Here is a 25,321-nt window from a genome sequence, read left to right on the forward strand (position 1 = left end):
CTTTGCAAACCTAGAACTTTCTTTCTCTTCTTTTTTTCTTTTTTTCTGAGACAGGGTCTTGCTCTGTTGCCCAGGCTGGAGTACAGTGGGATGATCTCGGCTCATTGCAACCTCTGACTCCCAGGGTTCAAGACGTTCTCATGCCTCAGTCTCCCAAGTAGCTGGGATTACAGGCACGCACCACCACACCTGGCTTTGTGTTTTTTGTAGAGATGGGGTTTCTCATGTTGGTCAAGTTGGTCTCAAACTCCTGGCCTCAAGTGATCCTCCCACCTTGGCCTCCCAAAGTGTTGGGATTACAGGCATGAGCCACCATGCCCAGAAACCATGTGGTACCTTTAAAAGCAGAAATCGCACCTCTGGAGTCTTTGAAGGATTTACTAATATTTATTAAGTGCCACCAACATTTCAACGGGCCACAGGCAGGGCTGGGAGTGGGCGGAGAAGGAATGGCTCCCCTCCTGACAGCAGGTGACCCTCACCCCCGGATCAGGGCCCCAAGGGGGGCCTGGAAACCCTCACACTCAAGGAGCGGAGGTGAATAGCTTCCTGTTCTCACCTCCGGGTACAGGCACGGGGGGTGAGGAAGTGGCTGGGAGGCAAGGAAGCTGGAGGAGGGGAGGTGCTGGGGCCCAGGGCTGTGCGGGAGGGGGTGGGATGCTGTGGGTACCTTGGCCCGTGTGCCAGGGTCGGGGGGACGTGACACTAGGTGAGAATTGGGTAGAAAGAGTGTGTGAAAGGACATGCGTGCATGTGATGTTGGTGCCATATCTATAGGTGACGTTGTGACGGTGTGTGTTGTCACTGTGTCTGTGTATGACATCATCACCATCTGTGTGATGCCATCGCCGCCTCTATGTGACATTGACATGACGTGCGACGTCAACGTGGCCTGTGACGTCACTGCCGCATCTTATTGTGACGTCATGCCACGCTCCCCATGTCTGTGTGCGACGTGCGCATCTGCGTGACGCCATCGCTAAATCTCTTCGTGACCTCTACATGGCCGCGTGACGTCTACATGGCCACGTGACGCCATCACCACGGTGATATGTGACGTCAGCGCCGGGTCTTGCGTGACGTCATCTCCGTGGCTGTGTGTTCTGGGTGAGGGATCATGAGGCGCGGATGCGGGTGTGAGAGAGTATTAGGGGTTTGCATGCAGGGAGTTGTCTGATGGTGGCCCTGGGTGGTTGGGGGCGGCGGGAGGGGGTAGTGTCGGGTGCTGTGAGCATCTCACTGCATCCTCCGCAAACCGCCGAGTCGGGCCATCCCTTGGTCCTCAGGCCTGGAACCTCCTCAGCCACTAGGGTAGGAAGGGGATGGTAACACAACAGAGTGTCAGACAGAGGGAAGGGCAAACCTCGCCGGGCCCTGGAGGCTCCTCCTCAGTGGGAGCACAACATCCTGGGGACCCCGGCCCTGCCTCCTCCCACCCTGGGCCCCTACTTGTTCCTCAGGACCCCAGAGCTCCTTCTGGTCCATGAAAGTCTCATGTGTTGAACCTCCCCAGGATGGTGAGACTGAGGTGTGTTCCTCCCCATTATACAGACGAAGATACTTAGGTTCAGAGTGGCCACTTCCAAGCCCCAAGCCTCTGCTACAGCTTGTTTGACTCTCCCGAGTGCCTCCCAACATTCTGGGGATACTGAGAATTTACCCCAAAGCCTCCGCTCCCCCAGACACCTACGCTGGTTGCCAAGGCAAGGCTTCAGTCTCCCTCTTTTGTCTGCTCCTGCTCACATGTCCTCCGTGGCTCCCCAGTGCCCTCAGGACAAAGTCCAAGCCTTACAACAGGGCATTCAGGGCTCCACCCCTCTGCCCCTCCCAGGCATCCCCATCAGGGACTCCTACCATGCCAAAGACCCAACAATTTCAAGAACCATCACACTGCTTCCGCACCCCCAGTCCCGCTGCCTTTGCACAAGTGGAGTTGTCTTGCTATCCAGGATGCCCTCCCCCTCCTGGGCCTGGCAGAGGTTCCTGTGAGGGGTCAGGGGTTGGCTTAGAGGCTGTTTCCTGCTGGGGGAGGAGGGGGCTGTGGCCAAGTCCCACTTCCGCTGGTCCTCTCCCTTCCTTCCCCGGCTCTTCCCTGGGGCCCGAGCGGCCTCACGTTCCTTGGTTGGCTCTCGTCCCTGGCCCTGGCCCCAGACTCCATCCTCAACCAGCATTTACCCAGCTCTGGTCCCTGCTGCCAGCCTGTAAGGCTCCATCTTTCAGAGATGGAGGCATCGAAGCCCCCATCATTGCTTGAACTAGTGCAACCGCCTCTGTCCTGGTCCCCAGCTCCTTGTCCCCCAGTCTGTTCCCCAACAGTGACCAGAGGAACCTGTGGATGCTTGAACTGGGTCATGCACATGCCCCGTCTGCTCAGGTCCTCACAGCAGCCACAGACAGGGCTTGATCAGCTCCCATCACTTCCCTGCCCTTACCTCCTCCTCCCGTTCCCCTCAATCACTCCACTCCAGCCACACTGGCCTCCTCCCCTCAAACACACATGGCACGGTCCCACCTTGGGGCCTTTGCCCTGGCTGTGTCCTCTGTCTGGCGCACCCTTCCCGGGATCCCTCCATGGCTCCTCCCTCATCTCCTTTGGGTCTCTGCTTCAATATCACCATCTCGGTGTAGCCTGCCCTGTCTCTGGTAGAAAGTTCCAAACTTCTTACGCTTCCTGCCCCTTTCTCTGTCTCGCCCATCACCAAAGGGCCCTTGAGTGACCCGTTCATCTGATTTATCATCCATCTCCCCACTAGACTGTGAGCCCCTTGAGGGCAGCAGTTTCTGTGCCTTGTTCCCAGCACCTAGTACCATGCCCAGTTCCCAGGAGCTGCTCAATAAATACGGCTCGAATGGACAAACGAATCATGAGAGTCGTAACAGGAACTTGAACAACATTAACCACGTGCCTGGCTCAGAGCCAGGCCTGGACTCCCATCTTAAGCCCATATGGCCAGGCGCGGTGGCTCACACCTGTAATCCCAGCACTTTGGGAGGCCGAGGCGGACGGATCATTTGAGGCTAGGAATTCGAAACCAACCTGGCCAATGTGGTGAAACCCCATCTCTACTAAAAATACAAAAGTTAGCCGGGCATGGTGGTGCATGCCTGTAATCCCAGCTACTTGGGAGGCTGAAGCATGAGAATCGCTTGAACCTGGGAGGTGGAGGTTGCAGTGAGCCAAGATCACACCACCACACTGCAGCCTGGACAAGAGAGCAAGACTCTCTCAAAAAATAAAAAAGATTGAAAAAAAAAAAAAGGCCGGGCGCGGTGGTGGTACATACCTGTAATGATAGCACTTTGGGAAACTGAGGCGGGCGGATCACCTGAGGTCAGGAGTTTGAGACCAGCCTGGCCAACATGAAGAAACCCTGTCTTTACTAAAAATACAAAAATTAACCAGGTGTGGTGGCTCATGCCTGTAATCTCAGCTACTTGGGAGGCTGAAGTAGGAGAATCACTTGAACCTGGGAGGCAGAAGTTGCAGTGAGCCGAGATTGCACCATTGCACTCCAGCCTGGAACACAGAGCAAGACTCTGTCTCCAAAAAAAATAAATAAATAAATAAAAATAAAATAAAATAAAAATAAAATCTTGGCCAGGTGTGGTGGTCCACACCCATAATCCCGGCACTTTAGGAGGCTGAGGCGGGCAGATCACCTGAGATCAGGAGTTCAAGACCAGCCTAGTAAACATGGCGAAACCCCATCTCTACTAAAAATACAAAAAAATTAGCCAGGCGTGGTGGCGGGCACCTATAATCCCAGCTACTTAGGAGACTAAGGCAGGAGAATCGCTTGAACCTGGGAGGTGGAGGTCGTGGTGAGCTGAGATCACACCACCATACTCCAGTCTGGGTGGCAGAGTGAGATTCCATCTCAAAATAATAATAATAATAATAATAATAATAATAATAATAATAATAAATAATGCAATCTTTTTTTAAAAAAGCTCTTCCCATTGCAATTTTTGCCATATTCAGCCACATTGCTCCTGGACCAAGATTTACTTAATATTTGCCCTTTAAAAAACGTTTTAGAGGCAGGGTCTTCTTCTGTCACCCAGGTTGGAGTGCAGTGGTATGACCATAGCTCACTGCAGCCTTGACCTCCTCGGCTAAAGCAATCCTCCTGCCTCAGCCTCCCAAGTAGCTGGGACTACAGGTGCCTGCCATCATGCCTGGTTAATTTTTTTTTTTTGAGACAGAATCTCGCTCTGTAGCCCAGACCGGAGTGCAGTGGTGTGATCTCAGCTCACTGCAACCTCCACCTCCCAGGTCCTGGTTCAAGCAATTCTCCTGCCTCAGCCTCCCCAGTAGCTGGGATTGAGGCACGATCCACCATGCCCAGCTAATTTTTTGTATTTTTAGTAGAGACAGTTTCACCATATTGGCCATGCTAGTCTTGAACTCCTGACCTCATGATCCACCTGCCTTAGCCTCCCAAAGTTCTGGGATTACAGGTGTGAGCCAACATACTCAGCCATTATTGTCTTTATATCGTGTTTAAAGAAACTTACATGGATTTCCAAAGACACTCAGTCTCTACTTCTTTTGTTTTGTTTTGGTTTTTTTGTTTTTGCTCTGCCTCATGTTATCTTCAGGAAGGGACACTCAGTCTCATCAAGTAAAGGAAAGCTGGCGCACATACCACCAACAGAAAATGACTTTAAAATTTTCCATAGGCTGGGCACCATGGCTCATGCCTGTGATCCCAACACTTTGGGAGGCCAAGGCAGGCGGATTGCCTGAGGTCAGGAGTTCGAGACCAGCCTGGTTAATGTGGTGAAACCCTGTCTCTACTAAAAAATACAAAAAATAACGGGGCATGCTGGCGCATGCCTGTAATCCCAGCTACTCGGGAGGCTGAGGCACGAGAATCGCTTGAACCCAGGAGACACAGGTTGCAGTGATCAGAGATTGTGCCACTGCACTCTAGCTTGGTGATAAAGCAAGACTCCATCTCAAAAGAAAAATAAAGATTTTTTTTCCATAAGAGCAAGACCTCGTGCTGAATCCTAGCTGAAGCGGGGCCCTGCGTCGGCCATCGATTTGGGAACATGGGAGACACGCAAGTGTCTGGAAGCCGTTAGAACAAGTAAATACCAGCTGAGGCTTTTGTCTATTTTATTTTTTTAAACTAAACACTATACTATATTGATGAGGATTTTATTTTTTCTCTCTTAGAGACGAGGACTTGCTATGTTGCCCAGGCTGGCCTTGAACTCCTAGACTCAAGCGATTCGCCCTCCTCAGCCTCCCAAAGTGCTAGGATTACAGGCATGAGCCACTGCGTCCCGCTAAAATGAGATTTATCAAGGCTTAGAAGGAATAAGAGTGGGCCAGGTGTGGTGGCTCACGCCTGTAATCCCAACACTTTGGGAGGCCAAGGTGGGCGGATCACCTGAGGTCGGGAGTTTGAGACCAACCTGACCAACATGGAAAAACCCTGTCTCTACTAAAAATACAAAATTAGCCGGGCATGGTGGCGCATGCCTGTAATCCCAGCTGCTTGAAAGGCTGAGGAAGGAGAATTGCTTGAACCCGGGAAGTGGAGGTTGCGGTGAGCCAAAATCGGGCCATTGCACTCCAGCCTGGGCAACAAGAGCGAAACTCTGTCTCAAAAACAAAAAACAAAACAAAACAAGAAAGAATAAGAGTGGAGGCCGGAGGGGGTGGCTTATACCTGTAATCCCAGCACTTTGGGAGGCCGAGGAGGGCAGATTGCTTGAGGCCAGGAGTTTGAGACCAGCCTGGCCAACATGGTGAAGCCCCACAATTTTTACAAATTTTGTAAAAAAATATACAAAAATTTGGTGTGATGTGTATACTCCTGTAATCCCAGCTACTCAAGAGGCTGAGGCAGGAGAATTGCTTGAACCCAGGAGACGGAGGCTGCAGTGAGCTGTGACTGCACCACTGCACTTCAGCCTAGGGGACAGAGTGAGACTCCATCTCAAAAAAAAAAAAAAAACACAAGGCTGGGCGCAGTGGCTCACACCTGTAATCCCAGCACTTTGGGAGGCCGAGGCGGGCGGATCACAAGGTCAGGAGATCGAGACTATCCTGGCGAACACGGTGAAACCCCGTCTCTACTAAAAATACAAAAAATTAGCCAGGCGTGGTGGCGGGCGCCTGTAGTCCCAGCTACTCGGGAGGCTGAGGCAGGAGAATGGCGTGAACCCGGGAGGTGGAGCTTGCAGTGAGCCGAGATTGTGCCACTGCACTCCAGCCTGGGCTACAGAGCGAGACTCCGTTTCAAAAAAAAAAAAGGAGTGGAAAAGGAAAAATCAACTCTCCTGATGCATGAGGAGGCTGATTTAATGCTGAGTCTTGTCCCAGCACCTCATTAGGTGCATCTAAAATTCTAGTGACTCAGCTACTTGGGAGGCAGAGGCAGGAAGATCACTTGAGGCCAGGCATTCAAGTCCAGCCTGGGCAACATAGCAAAACCCCTGTCTCTACAAAAAAATAACAATTTAGCTGGGCAAGGTGGAGTGTACCTATAGGCTCAACCACTGTGGAGGCTGAGGCAGAAGGATTGTTTGAGCCCAGGAGTTCGAGGCTGCAGTGAGCTATGATCATGCCACTGCACTCCAGCCTGGTGACAGAACAAGACCCTGTCTCAAAAAAAGAAATAATGATTAAAAAAAATAAAATTCCAGTGACTCTCCCCAAGTTGCCCAGCGAACCCAGAGCAGACAGCCCCAGCCCACTTGCCCCCAGCATCTCTCAGGGGAAGGCGAGTCAAGGGCAGAAGCCAGCAGGCCAGAGGCCCTTCCTGCAACCGTGAGGAGAGAAGGAGGTGAGATCCAGGCTTAAGCACACATTGTTTTCTCAGCAGATGGACGTCATTTTGGGGTAAACAATGTCAAGAGCTTCCCCGGTTCTCAGCCGAGGCCCTGACAGTCCTGGGCTGGGAGCCCGGGCCTGACCCTGATTCTCCACTGTGTGACCCCGGGCTGCTCACTTCCCTGGGGCCTCAGTTTCCTCCTCTGAGAAGTGGGGATAATAATAGAACCTCCTTCCTTGCCATGAGGGCTTTGGGCCAAGATGGAGAGAGGAAAATTGTGTTTGCTTGGAGTGGGGAATCTCCTCCTCACCTTTTTGTCTCCCTCCCTGTGGGCTGCTCAGGGCTGAGAACTGAGCCATCTAGAGCAAAGGGGTTGAGAGACAGCTTGGCAAGGGAGTGAGCTCCCTGTTGGAGAGGGTATGCAAGAAGGAAAAACAAAGAACGAAAAAAGAAGAGGTGGAAATGGAGCTGGACATGCTGCATCCTGGGGAGTTGGCGGCAAAGCTTTCGGAAATCTACTTGGCCAGAAATCTTGTATTATCCCTCTGAGGCTGCAGTAGACCCAGATTGACAATAGCCCTGTGGCAAAATGGTCATAGGCACAGTGTTTGGGGTCACAGGGATCTGACTTAAAGTCCTGGTGCCTTCCTGAGCCTTGGGTCCTAAACTGCAAATGGCAGTGCCGGCCCTGACTCTGTCAGTGGTGCATGCAGCAGGACCCCAGAGAGAGCACAGGCAGTTCTTGGGGCGGTAGCCTGAGTCACCATCCCTGTGACGCACAGGCCGCCCTCTGAGAAGTGACTGACTCTGGGAGGAGGCCGGGGGCACAGGCATCAAGCCATGACCTGAGCGTGTGCCAGGAGCCCTTGTTGCTTCCTACAGAGGCCCCTAGCCCCTTGCTTTGGCCATTTTTGGATGGCACCTTGCAATTAGCAAAGCATTTCCAGGCCCTTGACTTCAGAGACTTTTTTTTTTTTTTCCAAGACAGGGTCTCACTCTGTCTCCCAGGCTGGAGTGAAGGGATGTGATCTTTGCTTTCTGCAGCCTCTACCTCCTGGGCTCAGGCGATCCTCCCACCTCAGCCTCCTGAGTAGCTCAGACTACAGGTGCACACCACCACACCTGGGTAATTTTTGTATTTTTTGTACAGAGGAGGTTTTACTATGTTGCCCAGACTGGTCTTGAACTCCTGGACTCAAGCTATCTTCTCACCTCAGCCTCCCAAAGTGCTGGGATTACAGGTGTGAGCCACAGTGCCTAGTTGAGACTCTTTTTTCCTTTTTTGAGACAGAGTCTCTCTTTGTCACCCAGGCTGGAGTGCAGTGGTGTGATCTCCGCTCACTGCAACCTCCACCTCCCAGGTTCAAGCCGTCCTCCTGCCTCAGCCTCCGGAGTAGCCCACCACCACACCTGGCTAATTTTTGTATTTTTCTTTGTTTTTTTTTTTTTGGTAGAGACAGGGTTTCACCATGTTGGCCAAGCTGGTTTTGAACTCCAGAGCTCAGGTGATCCACCCACTTCGGCCTCTCAAAGTGCTGGGATTACAGGCGTGAGCCACCGTAACTGGATTTTTTTTTTTTTTTTTTGAGATGGAGTCTCACTCTGTTGCCAGGCTGGAGTGCCATGGCGCGATCTTGGCTCACTGCAATCTCCGCCTCCCGGGTTCAAGTGATTCTCCTCCCTCAGTCTCCCGAGTAGCTGGGACTACAAGCGCCTGCCACCATGCCCAGCTACTTTTTGTATTTTTAGTAGAGACGGGGTTTCACCGTGTTGGCCAGATGCTCTTGATCTCTTGACCTTGTGATCCGTCCGCCTCGGCCTGGGATTACAGGCATGAGCCACTGCACCTGGCCTCTTTTTTCTTTTTTTTTTTCTTTTCTTTTTTTTTCTGAGCCAGAGTCTCACTCTGTTGTCCAGGCTGGAGTGCAGTGGCATGGTCTCGGCTCATTGCAACCTCCGCCTCCCAGGTTCAAGCGATTCTCATGCCTCAGCCTCCTGAGTAGCTGAGATTCCAGGCATGAGCCACCATGCCCAGCTGAAACTCATTTTCTAGAAATTAAAGGTCAGGAATCACTCCTGGATGCCACTCCCCCATCTCTCCCTTTGCTCATTACCTTCCCTCACCCCTATCCAGCTTCCAGGCCTTTGACCTGGCTGTTCCTGCTGCCTGGAACACTGTTCCCCCTGCTTTCCCTAAGGCCAGCTCTGCATGCTCCAGCTCCTCCTCACCAAGGCTCTCTTGCCTGTTTGGGGTCCGATGGCCTGGGTTTGTGTCCCAGTTGTGCTGTGCTCCCTGGGGTACAATGCATGCCCTCTCTGTGCCTCACTCTCCTCATCTGGAAAGTGGGTAGAATAGTGGTTTGCCCTACTATTGTTGTTTAGTTGTGAAGATTACATGAGTTAATCTTGCAAAGTACTTAGAACTGCGTGGAGCTCACAGTAGGTACCTAATAATTGTAGGCTCCTTAGTAGTCCCATCATGACACTGTCTCACCCACTACTCAGGGAGTTTCATGAGGTCAGTACTGGGTGTGTCTTGGATACTGCTGTGTCCCTCACACCCAACCATACATGTATACAGCAGGTGCTCAATTAAGGAAGAAGCAAGTGTGAGATCAGCCTCCCTCCACCCTCAGTCCTCGTCCTAGCTTTGCCCACAGCCCTAAGACTGAACAACTGCAGCCTGCCCAGTGCCTTACCTTGATGGGGCTACAGGAATGCCTGCAGGGGGCCTCTGGGACTCCAGGATCTTCCTCTTGAACTCCTCCAGGCTAGCTGGGTCTGTGGAGGGAGGGAGAGGCGAGGCTTGGCCTACAGCTTCAGTAGCCCCTGCCCCTGGGCTAGGGATGGGCTGGCAGCCCAGGGGAGTTGGAGAGTTGGGCTGGGGTGGGGTTCAAGGTGGAAAGGGGCCCCTCCCCTACTTGGCTCTGTCTTTTGTCACTCACCGATGGTCTGGGGGTTGGGGACAGGGCCCATGGGCCGTGGCACTGGTATAATCGGCTGCGACTGTGAAAGAAAGATGGAGGGAGGTTGGTAGAAGCCAGGGCTTCCCAGACAGACTTCTGCCTTTTTTTTTTTGAGATGGAGTTTCATTCTTTTTGCCCAGGCTGGAGTGCAGTGGCGTGATCTTGGCTCACTGCAAACTCCGCCTCCCAGGTTCAAGCGATTCTTCTGCCTAAGCCTCCCAGGTAGCTGGGACTACAGGCATGCGCCACCATGCCTGGCTAATTTTTTGTATTTTTAATAGAGGTGGGGTTTCACTATGTTGGCCAGGCTGGTCTCGAACTCCTGACCTCAGGTGATCCGCCTGCCTCGGCCTCCCAATGTGCTGGGATTACAGGCATGAACCACTGCGCCCGGCCGGGTTCTGCCGTTTCATGCCCTTCAAGACCAGTGTCTCTAAAGTCCTTCCAGGGCAGCGTAACAGACCCCATGCAGAAAGACACACATGGTCATGAACATGGAATCACCTGCACCAACCGCAAGACTTCAGATGGCTTAAGGACTTGTGGGACTGCTCACCTCAGCAGTCCCGAGGCCCCATGCTGCAGAGCTGGCCTACCCCTATCTCCATCAGAGCCTCAGGGTGACTCCAGTTCCAACCCATGACCCCATCGGAGTCTACTCACCCACCACAGCCCCCTTCAGGCTGAAGTCAGCCTACCCTGTAGACCAACTGGACCCCGATCCTAAATGCCACCCCTGGAATATCCCTGAGCCAATCCCCCAAAACCTGAAATCCAAGGCCAATTCTGAACTCAATCACCTAAAATCTGATCCCAACATGAAAAGTCAATCTCACTTAGAATCAAGCCCCAACCTAAACCCAATCCTAATTATAAACTGGATCTGACGATATCTTCAGATCTCATTCTGACTCCAACCATTCTCTTGACCCAACCACTATGAAAATATCCATTTCCGGCAGGGTGTGCTGGCTCATGCCCGTCATCCCAGCACTTTGGGAAGCCGAGGAGGGCGGATCCCCTGAGGTCAGGAGTTCGAGACCAGCCCGGCCAACATGGCGAAACCCCATCTCTACTAAAAATACAAAAAAAAAAAAATCAACCAGGCGTGGTGGCAGGCACCTGCAATCACAGCTACTCGGGGAGGCTGAGGCAGGAGAATCACTTGAACCTGGGAGGTGGAGGTGGCAGTGAGCTGAGATTGCACCACTGCACTCCAGCCTGGGCGACAGAGCGAAACTCTCTCAAAAAAAGGAGAGAAAATATCCATTTCCCCAGCCCCAGCCCTGGCTTCCACCATGCCCTCCTACAAACACTTGTGCAATGTCATGCTCAACACCCACTCAACCCCAGACCCCAGCCTCTACCCAGCTCCCATCCTAAATCCACACTCAGTTCCAATCCCAACCCAAACTTCACCCTAATCCTACGGCCCTATCGAGCCCCTGATATTAACCGGAAACCGTCCTAAACTGGTCAGTTACCCCAAATCCACCTCAACCCAGTTCCACCCCGAGATTGGCATCAACCCCAGATTTTACTCTCAACCCAGCCCTGATCGTCACTCAACCCCAATGTCTCCCCAGCCATAACCCAGGGTCACCCAATCCTTCAACTCAACTCCAAGCCCACTCAGCCTTCCACCAGTCACCCTAAACCAACCTGAGCTCAACTCCTAACCCATTGTCAATACCAATCCCTATGTCAATGCCAGTGAAATCTGAAATTCACCCTTGGCCTCAACCTCTAAGCATCTCTAGATGCACCAGTCACCTCCAACTACCAGAGCCTCCAATCTGGCTTCAGTGCTTCAACTCAGTCCCACAGCAAATGAGATCCTAGATCATTCTTCACCCAACCTCACCCCCTACAAGCATCCCTGACTCAATTGGAAAGCTTTAATCACCATCCAAATTCCAAATTCAATCCCATTCTAAAATCAACGAAATCCTAAGTGAAATCCTAACCTTAACTCAAATCAACTCTAGACACAGCAGTGACTAAAAACTCATCTCAGCCCAACTTAAACACAAGTTCAATCTTCACATCAACTCTTCCTCTAGGCATCCTCACCCCAGTATCACTCCCAATGCTAAACCAACTCCCCTGGTTCCTCAACTCAACTCAAATACAGGATTTTAACTCTGACCCTAACCCCAATCCCAATCCCAACAGTAGAATAACCCACCATCTCCCTACACTCAAACCCAGCCTCAATTCTTTCACTTTTCTTTTTTAGGATTTGGAGCAGATTTTATTTTATTTTAGATTTAGTGGGGATGTGTACAGGTTTGTTACATTGAGTATATTGCATGATGCAGAGGTTTGGGTTTCTTTTTTTTTTGAGATGGAGTCTTGCTGTGTCACACAGGCTAGAGTGTAGTGGTGCGATCTGGGCTCACTGCAACCTCTGCCTCCTGGGTTCAAGTGATTCTCATGCCTCAGCCTTCCAAGTAGCTGGGATTACAGGCGTCTGCCACCAAGCTTGGCTAAGTTTTGTATTATTAGTAGAGACAGGGTTTCACCATGTTGGCCAGGCTGGTCTCAAACTCCTGACCTCAGGTCATCCACCCACCTTGGCCTCCCAAAGTGCTGGGATTACAGGTGTGGGACACTGCGCCCGGTCATAGAAGTCTGAGTTTCCAATGGTCTCATTGAACAAGCAATGAACTCAGTACCCAAAATGTAGGTTTTTAACCCTTTCCCCCCTCCCTCCCTCCCTTTCCCATTGTGGAACGCCAGTGTCTGTTGTTCCCATCCCTGTTTGTACCCAATATTTTGCTTCTACTTATAAGTGACAGCATATGGTATTTGATTTTCTGTTTCTGCATTAATTCTCTTAGGATAATGACCTCCAGCTACATCCGTACTGCTGAAAAGGACATGATTTCCTTTTTTTTTTTTTTTTTTTTCCTAATGCCAGCCTCAGTTCTTCTCTTTTCCTTTTTTTTTTTTTTTTTTTTTTTTTTTTTTAGATAAGGTCTTGGTCTTTCACTCAAGCTGTGGTGCAGTTCCGGCTCACTGCAGCCTCAACCTCCTGGGCTCAAGCAATCCTCCCACCTCTCAGCCTCCCAAGTAGCCAGGATTACAGGTGTGTGCTGCCACACCTGGCTTTGTTTGTTTGTTTGTTTGTTTGTTTGTTTTTTGAGACAGACTCTTGCTCTGTCGCCCAGGCTGAAGTGCAGTGGCGTGATCTTGGCTGACGGGTTCACACCATGCTCCTGCCTCAGCCTCCTGAGTAGCTGGGACTACAGGCGCCCGCCACCATACCTGGCTAATTTTTTTTGTATTTTTAGTAGAGATGGGATTTCACCATGTTAGCCAGGATGGCCTCAATCTCCTGACCTTGTGATCCACCCATCCCAGCCTCCCAAAGTGCTGGGATTACAGGTGTGAGCCACCGCACCTGGCCTAATTTTTGCATTTTTTTTTTTTTTGGTAGGGATGGGGTTTTGTGTTTTGTTTGTTTGTTTGAGACGGAGTTTTGCTCTGTCACCCAGGCTGGAGTGCAATGGCGTGATCTTGACTCACTGCAACCTCTGCCTCCTGAGTTCAAGAGATTCTCCTATCTCAGCCTCCCGAGTAGCTGGAATTACAGACACACGCTGCCATGCCCAGCTAATTTTTTGTATTTTAGTAGAGGCGAGGTTTCACCGTGTTGCCCAGGCTGATCTCAAACTCTGAGCTCAGGCAATCCACCTACCTCGGCCTCCCAAAGTGCTAGGATTACAGGCGTGAGCCACCACACCCAGCCTGGGGTGGGGGTCTTGCTATGTTGCCCAGGCTGGTCTGAACTCCTGAGTTTAAGCTATTCTCCCACCTCGGCCTCCCAAAGTGCTGGGATTACAAGTGTGAGCCACCACGCCCAGCCAGCCTCAATTCTTAATCCTTCCTCAATGTCATTCCTAATTCCAAACTCTACCCCAATCCTAATGCCAACAAACTTCTCCATCCACATGACTACAATCTTATAACCATCCGTAGAGTGGATAGCCACCAACAGGTCATCACAGCATCCATCCTAAATCCACCTTCCATGCCTCAACTTAACCCAAACCCAAAGGCAACAGAAATTCTAGATCCACCCCCTCACCCAACCCTAGACCCGATATCCATCCTACCTCTAATTCCAGTTTTTTTTTTTTTTTTTTTTTTTGAGATAGATTCCTGAGTAGCTGGGATTACAGGCATCTGCCACCACGCCCGGCTAATTTTTGTATTTTTAGTAAAGACGGGGTTTCGCCATGTTGGCCAGGCTGGTTTCGAACTCCTGGCCTCAGGCGATCCAACTGCCTCAGCCTTCCAAAGTGTTGGGGCACCCGGCACTCTAATTCCATTCTTAACCCTACACCCTTCGCAATGCCCATCCCCATTCCAAGCTCTATCCTGATCTTAATGCCTGATCCTAGAGAGTCGTAACTCACCCAACCTAGACCAGGAAGCCATCCTCAAAGCCAACTCCAAGTTCAACGTCACCACCACCCCCTTGGCATCTGGACCTAACTCCACTGCAGCCTCCCTCCGGGGCCTGCAAGCCCACCTTGGCCTTGATGCAGGTGTCCAGGGCCGAGTTTCTGATGGCCAGCTCCATCCTGAGCTGCTCCGCCTCCCTCTTCTTCTCTTCCAGCTCCTTGGCCAGGTTGTCTCGTTCCTTCCGCAGCACCGCCTTCTCCTCCAGCGCTAGCTGAGTCTGCCGGGAGCATTCGGCTTGGAGCTTGGCCTCCCGGGCCTGAGCCTCCTTCTCCACTTTCTGTTTTGCCTCCTGGCTGGCCCGCAGGCCCTGCTGGGCTTCCAGCTTCTGGCGTTGGAGGTCCGAGTTCTCGCGGGCCACACGTTCGATACCCATCCGGAGGCTCCGGGCCAGCTCCTCCACCTTGGAGGTCATGAGGCTGGGCATGTGGTCGCAGGCTCTGCGGATGGAGGCCAATTCCGAGCCCAGGGGATGGTAGAGGTTGTAACCCAGGTTGTCCAGGCTGCGTGGGATAATGGAGTCCTTCCACAGGTTACGAAGATCCATCTCAAACTTGTCCTTGTCCAGGGGCAGGCAGAGGGCTTGAACCTTTTGCAGTTGCTCCTCAGCCAGCTGGCGCACTTGATGCTGCAGCTCCCGGGTTTTCACACATTCAGCCAGCTGTTCCTCTACCATGCGTTTGTTCAGCAGCACGCTTTCCTTATCCTTAGTGCAAACGGTCTTCTCCTTGACTATCTCCACCTCCAGCGTCTTCACCTTCTGATTCAGCATGAGGAGCAAGGCTAAGGAAACAGGACCAGAAGACCCAGGAAGATTGGGGGCTGCCGCGAGCACTGGGCGGGGAGTCCACCATCCCAGCTCCCTGCGGCCTTAGTACTCACCATCGCAGCTCTTGTTCATGTCTTTGAATTGTTCTCTGCATTGTTTCTCGCTCAAGATGATGGCAGCCATGTACCGCTGATTGTTCGTGTAGATGACCTGCCCGGAAGGGAGGGGAAGGGCGCAGGACAGAGCTTAGTGTCTTGCCCCCAGGACTGCCTGGACCAGATCGAGCACCCTGGTGGCCACAGTGAGCTGAATTCACAAGGGCACGGTCCCTTTATTGAGGGGATGTTGGAAGCCAGGTGTGGCAGCTCACACCTGTCGTCCCAATTACTCGGGAGGTTGAGGTGGGAGGATCACTTGAGCCCAGGAGTTTGAGACCAGCCTGGGCAATATAGCGAGATCCCCATCTCAATAAAACAAACAAAAATAAATAAATAAAAATATAGTGGATGTTTGTCTGATTTTCAAAAGCTTTTACAGTTACTACTGTCTAGAAATAAAAAGACACAAAGTATAAATAAATACATGCTACAACATGGATGAACTTTAAAAAATATTACATCCACATTTATGGTCAATTGATTTTTTTTCTTTATTTTTTTTGAGACGGAGTTTCATTCTTGTTGCTGTCGCCCAGGCTGGAGTGCAGTGGTGCAATCTCGGCTCACTGCAACCTCCGCCTCCCATGTTCAAGCAATTCTCCTTTCTCAGCCTCCCAAGCAGCTGGGATGACAGGTGCCTGCCACCACGACCGGCTAATTGTTTTGTGTTTTTGGTAGAGACAGGGTTTCATCATGTTGGCCAGGCTGGTCTTGAACTCCTGATCTCAGGTGATCTGCCCGCCTCGGCCTCCCAAAGTCCTGAGATTACAGGCTTGAGCCACCGTACCCGGCTTGATTTTTTTTTTTTTTTTTAGACAAGGTCTCACTTTGTCACCCAGGCTGGAGTGCAGTGGCCCTATCTCAGCTCACTCTGCAACCTTGACCTCCCAGGCTCAAGCAATCCTCCTTCATCAGTCTCCCGAGAAGCTGGGACTACAAGTACGCGCCACCACTCTTGGCCAATTTTTTGTATTTTTTTTAGAGATGGGGGTTTTACCATGTTGCCCAGGCTGGTCTGGAACTCCTGAGCTCAAAGGATCCATCTGCCAGGGCCTTCCAGCCCTGAATTTTTTTTTTTTTTTTTTTTTTTTAAAGAGATGGGGACTCACTCTGTTGCCCAGGCTAGTGTACAGTGGAATGATCACAGCTCACTGCAGACTCCAACTCCTGGGTTCCAGTGATTCTCCTGCCTCAGCCTCTCCAGTAGCTGGGACTATAGGCCTGTGCCACCACGCCTGGCTAATTTTGTATTTTTTAGTAGAGACAGGGTTTCTCCATGTTGGCCAGGCTGGTCTCGAACTCCCGTCCTCAGGTGATCTGCCCGCCTCAGCCTCCCAAAGTGCTAGGATTACAGGTGTGAGCCACCGCGCCTGGCCAAACTAAGTTTTGCATTTTTAGTAGAGACGGGGTTTCACCATGTTGGCCAGGCTGGTTTCAAACTCCTGACCTCAGGTGATCCGCCCCCCTTGGCCTCCCAAAGTGCTGGGATTATAGTCGTGAGCCACCTCTCCTGGCAGAAGTAGGGTCTTTAGAGAGGTGATTAAGTTAAGGTGAGGTCCTTAGGGTGGGCTCTAATCCAACATGGCTGATGTCCTTATAAAGAGAAGAGATTTGGACACAGAGACACGGACAGACGGAAGACCAAGAGCAGACACAGGGAGAAGATGCCACCTGCAAGCCCAGTTAGAAAGACCTGGAACAGGCCGGCTGCAGTGGCTCAGCCTGTAATCCCAGCACTTTGGGAGGCTGAGGCGGGTGGATCAAAAGGTGGAGAGTTCAAGAGTAACCTGACCAAGATGGTGAAACTCTGTCTCTACTGAAAATACAAAAAAATTAGCCGGGTGTGTTGGTGGGTGCCTGTAATCTCAGCTACTCGGGAGGCTGAGGCAGAGAACTGATTGAACTCGGGGAGGTGGAGGTTGCAGTGAGCCGAGATCACGTCTCTGCACTCCAGTCCAGCCTGGATGATGGAATGAGACTCAGTCTGAAAAAAAAAGACCTGGAACAGATCCTTCCCTCACAGCCTCAGAAGGAACCAACGCTGCTAACACTTTGATCTTGGTACCACCTAGTCTGTAATACCTTGTGATGGAAGCCCTAGCAAATTAATACAAATGCTAACACCATCTCATGAGGCAAACAAGAGTCTTTAAAAAAAAAAATCTTTTTTTTTTTTTTTTTTTTTTTTTTTTAATTGAGACAGGGTCTCGCTCGGTCACCCAGCCTGGAGTGCAATGGCACGATCTCGGCACGCTGTAACCTCCGCCTCCCGGGTTGAAGCGATTCCCCAGCCTCAGCCTCTCAAGTAGCTGGGATTACAGGTGTGCACCACCATACCTGGCTAATTTTTGTATTTTTAATAGAGACAGGGTTTCACCATGTTGGTCAGGCTGGTCTCGAACTCCTGACCTCAAGTGATCTGCCCACCACCAGCCTGGCCAATATGGTGAAACCCCATCTTTGCTAAAATTACAAAAATGAGCTGGGCATGGTGGCGCACGCCTGTAGTCCCAGCTATTCAGGAGGCTGAGCCTGGAGACTCGCTTGAATCCGGGAGGCAGAGGTTGCAGTGAGGCAAGATTGTGCCACTGCACTCCAGCCTGGGGAACAGAGTGAGACTCTGTTTCAAAAAAAATAAAATAAAATAAAATAAAATAAAATAAAATTAAATTAAAGAAGATATGCAAATGACCAACAAGTATATCAAAAGATACTCAAAATCATTAGCCATTATGGAAATGCAAATCAAAACCACAGTGAGATGCCACTTCACACCCACGAGAGTGGCTATTTTAAAAACCCGTAAAACCCCAAAATGAACAGTAACAGGTGTTGATGAGGATATGGGGAAATCAGAATTCTCAGACAGCACTAATGAGAATGTACAATGTTGCAACTGCTTTGGGAAAGTCTGGCAGTTCCTCAAAATGTTAAACATAGTTACCACGTGACCCAGCAATTCTATTTCTCAGCATATACCCAGAGCAATGGAAACATATTCTCACATAAACTTGCCAGTAATGTCCACAGCAGCTCAATTCACAGTAGCCAAAAGGTGGAAAGAACCCAAATGACTGTCAGCAGATGAATCGAGGCACAAAATGTGTTCCTTCCATACATAGAACATGATTCAGCCGTAAAAAGGAAGGAAGCACAGATCCATGTTGCAATGTGTGTGAACCCCAAAATCATGATGTGCAAGTGAGAGAAGCCAGACACAAAAGGCCACATTGTGTGACATTCCATTGACATGAAATACCCAGAACAGGCAAATCATAGAGACAGGAAGCAGGTTGGTGGCTGCCAGGGGCTGGGGGAGGGGAATGGGGAGTGACTGCTGATGGGGACGTGGGTTTTCTTCTGGGAAGGTGAAAATGTTCTAAAATAATGTTCTAAAATGGATCACGGTGATTAATGTACAACTCTGTGAATGTACAAAAAATCATGAAATTGGCCAGGCGCAGTGGCTCACGCCTGTAATCCCAGCATTCTGGGAGGCCGAGGCAGGTGAATCACGAGGTCAGGAGATCAAGACCATCCTGGCCAATACGGTGAAATCCCGTCTTTACTAAAAATACAAAAATTAGCCAGGCATGGTGGCGGGCACCTGTAGTCCCAGCTACTTGGGAGGCTGAGGCAGGAGAATGGCGTGAACCTGGGGGCGGAGCTTGCAGTGAACCGAGATCACGCCACTGCACTCCAGCCTGGGCAACAGAACAAGACTCCGTCTAAAAAAAAAAAAAAAAAGTCAAATTGTACACTTTAAATAGGTGGATTGTATAATATGTGAATTATATATCAATAAAGTTTTTAAAAATTATTTATTATTGTTATTATTGAGCCGGAGTCTCGCTCTGTTGCCCAGGCTAGAGTGCAATGCCGTGATAGCTCACTGCAACCTCTGCTTCCCAGGTTCAAGCGACTCTCATGCCTCAGCCTCCCAAGTAGCTGTGAATACAGGGGCGCACCATCATGCCCAGCTAATTTTTGTATTTTAGTAGAGACGGGGTTTCACCATGTTGGCAAGGTTGGTTTCGAACTCCTGACCTCAAGTGATCCACTGGCCTTAGCCACCCTCCTTGTCCTCCCAAAGTGCTGGGATTACAGGCGTGAGCCACCATGCCCAGCAAGCTGTTTTAATTTTAATTTAATTTAATATTTTTTGAGACATGGTCTCACTCTGCCACACAGGCTGGAGTGTGGTGGTGCCATCACAGCTTACCGCACCCTCAACCTCCCCAGACTCGGGCAATCCTCCCACCTCAGCCTCTCAAGTAGCTGGGATTACAGGCGCATGCCATCACTCCTGGCTAATTTTTGTATTTTTTATAGAGATTGGGTCTCACCATGTTGCCCAGGCTGGTCTTAAACTGCTGAACTCAAGCAATCCACCCACCCTGGCCTCCCAAAATGTTGGGATTACAGGTGTGAACCACCACGCCTGGCCAGCAAAGCTGTTTTTAAAGAAAGTGTTCACAATTTAACAAACTAAAGCTGTGCCTTTCAAACTTTGGAAGAGAACCCTCTGCAGAAATATAATAAGATATGAAGAATGAGGAGAGTTTGTCTTTCTGCAACTCTCTGTCCTTCGTCCTTTTGAAGCTGGCCCTGGATGAATGTCCTGGGGGGACATGGGGAATGCCTTCTGTTCTCAAAAGCCTTAGTCACTGGGAGGCTGAGGTGGGAACATTGCTTGAGGCTGCTTGAGCCTGGGCAATGTAGTGAGACCATGTCTCTAAAAAAAAAAAAAAAAAAAAAAAATTAGCTGAGCATGGTGATATGTGCCTGTGGTCCCAGCTACTTGGGAGGCTGAGGTGGGAGGATCATTTGAGCCCAGGAGTTCGAGGCTGTGGTGAGCTATGATTATGCCACCATACTCCAGCCTGGGTGACAGAGTGAGACTTTGTCTCTAAAAAAAAGAAAAAAAAGAAAAAAAAGCTGTGATTTTTAAGTTTCTTTTTTTTAACTTTTAGTTTATTTTTTTACAGAGAAGAGGTGTCTTGGGAGGCTGAGGCAGGTGGATCACCTGAGGTCAGGAGTTCCAGACCAGCCTGGCCAACATGATGAAACCCCATCTCTACTAAAAATAAAAAAAATTAGCTGGGTTTGGTGGTGGGTGCCCGTAATCCCAGCTACTCAGTAGGTTGAAGTAGGAGGATCACTTGAACCCGGGAGGCAGAGGTTGTAGGGAGCTGAGATTGCGACACTGCAATCCAGCCTGGGCGAGAGAGTGAAACTCTGTGTCAAAATAATAATAATAATACAATAATTAAATAAATAATTTTTTTTTTTTTTTTAGACGGAGTCTCGCTCTGTGCCCCAGGCTGGAGTGCAGTGGCTCGATCTCCGCTCACTGCAAGCTCCGCCTCCCGGGTTCATGCCATTCTCCTGCCTCAGCCTCCCGAGTAGCTGGGACTACAAGGCGCCCGCCACCACGCCCAGCTAATTTTTTATATTTTTAGTAGAGACGGGGTTTCACCATGTTAGCCGGGATGGTCTCGATCTCCTGACCTCGTGACCCGCCCGCCTCGGCCTCCCAAAGTGCTGGGATTACAGGTGTGAGTCACTGCACCCGGCCTAAATAAATAATTTTTTTAAAATGAAAAGACAGCTGCCTCTTCAGCCTTTCCTCACCCCACCCTCCCATCTCTCACCCACCTCACCCTGAAGGAGAGAGCCCCACACCTGCTCCCCACAATGTCTCAGGGCAGGCAGGACAACCCCAGGATGAAGTTGTGTCTGAGAACATGGGAATAATTGTCTAGTGTGTTTGACCCAAGCTAGGGTGCGAGAGTGGCGCAAAGGTCTCCAGGAGACCCCAGATTTGCAGCTGTGACTGTGCCCCGAGAGTCCGCCTGTTTCTGACCCTTCAAGAAAGTCAACTCCCCTCTCATGCCTTCACTTTTCTGCCTGCAAAGCGTTTAAAACTTCTGCTGGCCGGGCACAATGGCTCACTCCTGTAATCTCAGCACTTTGGGAGGCCAAGGCAGGTGGATCGCTTGAAGTCAGGGGTTTGAGACCAGCCTGCCCAACATGGTGAAACCCTGTCTCTACTAAAAATACAAAAATTAGCCGGGCATGGTGGGGCACACCTGTAATCCTGGCTACTTGGGAGGCTGAGGCAAGAGAATTGCTTGAGCCTGGGAGGCAGCGGTTGCAGTGAGCCAAGACCTTCCACTGTACTCCAGCCTTGGCAACAGAGGGAGACGCTGTCTCAAACAAAACAAAACAAAACAGCCGGGCACGGTGGCTCATGCCTGTTATCCCAGCACTGTGGGAGGCTGAGGCAGGCAGATCACAAGGTCAGGAGATCGAGACCATCCTGGCTAACACGATGAAACCCAGTCTCTACTAAAAATAGAAAAATTAGCTGGGCTGGGCGCGGTGGCTCACGCCTGTAATCCCAGCACTTTGGGAGGCCAAGACAGAGGGATCACGAGGTCAGGAGATTGAGACCATGCTGGCTAACAAAATGAAACCCCATCTCTACTAAAAACACAAAAAATTAGCCGGGTGTGGTGGCGGGTGCCTGTAGTCCCAGCTACTCAGGAGGCTGAGGCAGGAGAATGGAGTGAACCCAGGAGGCACAGCTTGCAGTGAGCAGAGATCGCACCACTGTACTCCAGCCTGGGTGACAGAGCAAGACTCCATCTCAAAAAAACCAAAACAAAACAACGAAAGCTTCTCCCTACTTCCTGGGATTTGGCAATGAGTTAATATTTCTAAATTCAACACGCAGCATACGGCAAATATGGACTGTTTATACATGCTAGAATTGAATAGGAACAAAACACTCTGAACTTTTATTCAGTCCATCCTTTTTTTTGTTTTGTTTTGTTTTTTTCCATTCAGGATCTAACTCAGTCTCCCAGGCTGGAGTACAGTGGCACCATCTTGGCTTACTGAAGCCTTGACCTCCTGGGCTCAAGCCATCCTCCCACCTCAGCCTCCCAAGTAGCTGGGACTACTGGCATGTGCCACCATGCCTGGCTAATTTTTGTATGTATGTATGTATGTATGTATGTATGTATGTATGTATGTATTTATTTATGTATCTATTTTTAAACAGAGTCTCCTTCTGTCGCCCAGGCTGGAGTGCAGTAGTGAGATCTCGTCTCACTGCAATCTCTGCCTCCCAGGTTCAAGTGATTCTCCTGCCTCAGCCTCCTGAGTAGCTGGGACTACAGGCACGTGCCACCATACCAGGCTAATAATTTTTATATTTTTAGTAGAGACAGGATTTCACTAGGTTGGCCAGGCTAGTCTTGAATTTCTGACCTCAAGTGATCCACCCACCTCGGCCTCTCACAGTTCTGGGATTACAGGTGTGAGCCACTATGCCTGACCTAATTTTTGTACGTTTTGTAGAGACAGTGTTTCACCATGTTGCCCAGGTTGATCTTGAATTCCTGGACTCAGGTGGTCCTCCTGCCTTGGTCTCCCAAAGTGCTGGGATTACAGGTGTGAGCCACTGTAGCCAGTCTTCAGCCACTTCTTATTTGCAGCTAGTGTGTGCTGGCACATTCTGGGAGCTTTATGCATAGTAAGTTACGGGCTCAGGATTGCCAATTAACACACAGGAAGAGAGCTAAACTTGGATTCCAAAAAGACAATGAGTAATTTTTTCAAAATTATATCTCAAATATTGCATGGAATATACTTACAGTAAAAAAAAAAAGTTGCTGGCTGGGAATGGTGGTTCATGCCTGTAATCTCAGCACTTTATAAGGGTGAGCCTAGGAGTTTGATACCAGCCTCGGCAGCATAGTGAGATTCTGTCTCTAAAAAAAGAGTTAGCCAGGGCGCCAGGGCAGGACATGGTGGCTCATGCCTGTAATCCCAGCACTATGGGCGGCTGAGGGGGGTGGATCACTTGAGGTCTGGAGTTTGAGACCAGCCTGGCAAACATGGTGAAACCCCGTCTCTACTAAACATACAAAAATTAGCTGGTGTGGTTGTACGTACCTGTAATCCCAGCTACTCAGGAGGCTGAGGCAGGAGAATCACTTGAATCTGGGAGGTGGAGGTTGCAGTGAGCCGATATCGTGCCACTGCACTCCAGCCTGGGTGACAGAGAGAGACTCCATCTCAAAAAAAAAAAAAAAAAAAAAAAAAAAAAAAAAAAAAAAATTGCCAGGTGTGGTGGTGCCCACCTGTAATCTCAGCACTTTGGGTGGTCCAGGAGGGAGGACTGCTTGAGCCCAGGAGTTCAAGACCAGGCTGATCAACATAGCGAGACCCCATGTCTACTAAAAATAAAAAATGACCTGGGCATAGTGGCATGTCCATAGTGCCAGCTACTCGAAAGGCTGAGGCAGGAGGATAGCTGGAGCCCAGGATGTCAAGGTTGCAGTGAGCTATGCTCACATCACTGTGCTCCAGCCTGGGTGACAGGGTGAGACCCTGTCTCCAAAAAAAAGAAAAGAAATAAAAAAAAATTAGCTGGACGCAGTGCCTCACCCCTGTAATCCCAGCACTTTGGGAGGCTGAGGTGAGAGGATTGCTTGAGCCCAGGAGTTCGAGACTAGCCTGGGCAACATAGTGAGACCTCATCTCTGCTAAAGATAAACATATTAGCTGAGTGTGGTGGTGCATGCCTGTAGTCCTAGCTACTCGGGAGGCTAAGGCAAGAGGATCACTTGAGCCCAGGAGATTGAGGCTGCAGTGAGCTATGATAGCAATTGCACTCCATCCAGCCCAGGATACAGATGGAGACCCTGGCTCTTAAAAAAAAAAATCTGTCGGCTGGGTGTGGTGGCTCACGCTTGTAATCCCAACACTTCAGGAGGCCAAGGTGGGTGGATCACTTGAGGTCAGGAGTTTGAGACCAGCCTGGCCAACAAGGTGAAACCCCATCTCTACTAAAAACACAAAAATTAGCCGGTTATGGTGGCACGTGCCTGTAATCCCAGCTACTCGGGAGGCTGAGGCAGGAGAATCACTCGAACCTAGGAGGCGGAGGTTGCAGTGAGCCGAGATTGCACCACTGCACTCCAGCCTGGGAGACAGAGCGAGACTGTGTCTCATCAGAAAATAGAATATTTGTCCTGTGATTGTCTCCCTCTCTTGGATGAGGAAACTCAGGCTCAGAGAGGTGAGAGGGCTTGCCCAGGGTCCCCAGGACAAGTGTCCTGCCCACAGCCTTACCCGGTCACCCTGGCACTGGCGGAAGCTGGCATTGATGCGGTCCAGGTCACGGCGGGCACTCAGCAACATCTGCATGATGGCATCCTTGGCGCGGGTGGTGAGGTTGAGCTCCTTGGTCAGGTTGGTCTGGGAGGCCGTGAGCCCCAGGACCTGGCTGTACAGGCCCTCAGCTCGGCGCTCAGTGGCCTGCAGGTTGGACTCTGTGCTCACGTGCACGTTGCCATAGACCATGAAGAGCACAAGCCCCAGGATGATGAGGAATTGGATGAGGGAGACGAAGAGGAAGAAGTAGCGCAGGTAATACCAGCAGCCCCGAGAGCTGCCCCCCGCCCGAGCGTAGGACCCTCCATGCTCCATGGCCAGACCCATTTGCTCACTCCCGCCGTCTAGTGCACCGTCCCTGCTCGCCACCCGGCCTGCTCTGGCCCGCGCCTCGCAGGGGGGAGTGCTTATATTACTCCTCTTAATACTTCCTCTGCCTGGCTCCTTCCTGGCCCGGAGGAAACGGGGGCTGCGGGTTATCACAACACTCCCACTCTGGCTGTGAGCGGGCGGGGGTGGGGCTGGGGGCGCAGAGCCAGGGCACCGGCTGGACCCCTCTGATTAATGCTGGGTGGGGCGCTGGCTGGCTGGTCAGGCATTCTCGGCCTCTTTGAGCCTCGCGTTTGTCTGTACTTGGTGGCTGGTGCTGTTCTCAGTACCTGCTGTGATTAGATCACCGAATCATGCCAGGTGTGTTGCTGTCTCCCTTGGGTGGCAGAGGAAACTGAGGCACAGGAAGGAGAAGGGGCTGCTTCGGGGTCTCACACGGTTAGTTCAGGGGGCTTGACTTACCTCGAGACAGGCTGGCTACAGACGTGCACCCACTTCACTGGGGCGGTGCTGATTAAATGCCACAAAACATGGGAAATGCGCTGGGCGCGGTGGCTCACACCTATAATCCCAGCACTTTGGGAGGCCGAGGTGGACGGATCACCTGAGGTCAGAAGTTCGAGACCAACCTGGCCACCATGGTGAAAC

The 25,321-nt window shown here is 50.8% G+C and overlaps 1 protein-coding gene across 1 annotated transcript; it reads right to left on the reverse strand.

The window, feature by feature from the left end:
* Window positions 1–367: 367 nt before the first annotated feature.
* Window positions 368–24,739, reverse strand: PLVAP (plasmalemma vesicle associated protein). Its single transcript, XM_010361449.2, has 6 exons — window positions 24,302–24,739; window positions 15,110–15,206; window positions 14,298–15,010; window positions 9,737–9,797; window positions 9,491–9,572; window positions 368–1,306 (listed from the first exon to the last, which is right to left on the reverse strand). Exons 1-6 carry the CDS (start codon window positions 24,668–24,670, stop codon window positions 1,300–1,302), a joined length of 1,329 nt encoding a protein of 442 aa, XP_010359751.1. The 5' UTR covers window positions 24,671–24,739; the 3' UTR covers window positions 368–1,299.
* Window positions 24,740–25,321: the final 582 nt, after the last annotated feature.

The sequence above is a fragment of the Rhinopithecus roxellana genome, chromosome 8 (assembly GCF_007565055.1).
Source record: "Rhinopithecus roxellana isolate Shanxi Qingling chromosome 8, ASM756505v1, whole genome shotgun sequence".
Lineage (NCBI taxonomy): Eukaryota > Metazoa > Chordata > Mammalia > Primates > Cercopithecidae > Rhinopithecus > Rhinopithecus roxellana.

Bases quoted from the DNA above. Each gene is read 5' to 3' on its own strand.
- PLVAP (XM_010361449.2), bottom strand. From the start codon at position 24,670: ATGGGTCTGGCCATGGAGCATGGAGGGTCCTACGCTCGGGCGGGGGGC. The intron at 9,798-14,297 runs GTGGGCTTGCAG...TTTCTTTCACAG, and splicing joins ACACCTGCATCAAGGCCAAG to TCGCAGCCGATTATACCAGT. The intron at 9,573-9,736 runs GTGAGTGACAAA...CTCCCTCCACAG, and splicing joins CCCCAACCCCCAGACCATCG to ACCCAGCTAGCCTGGAGGAG.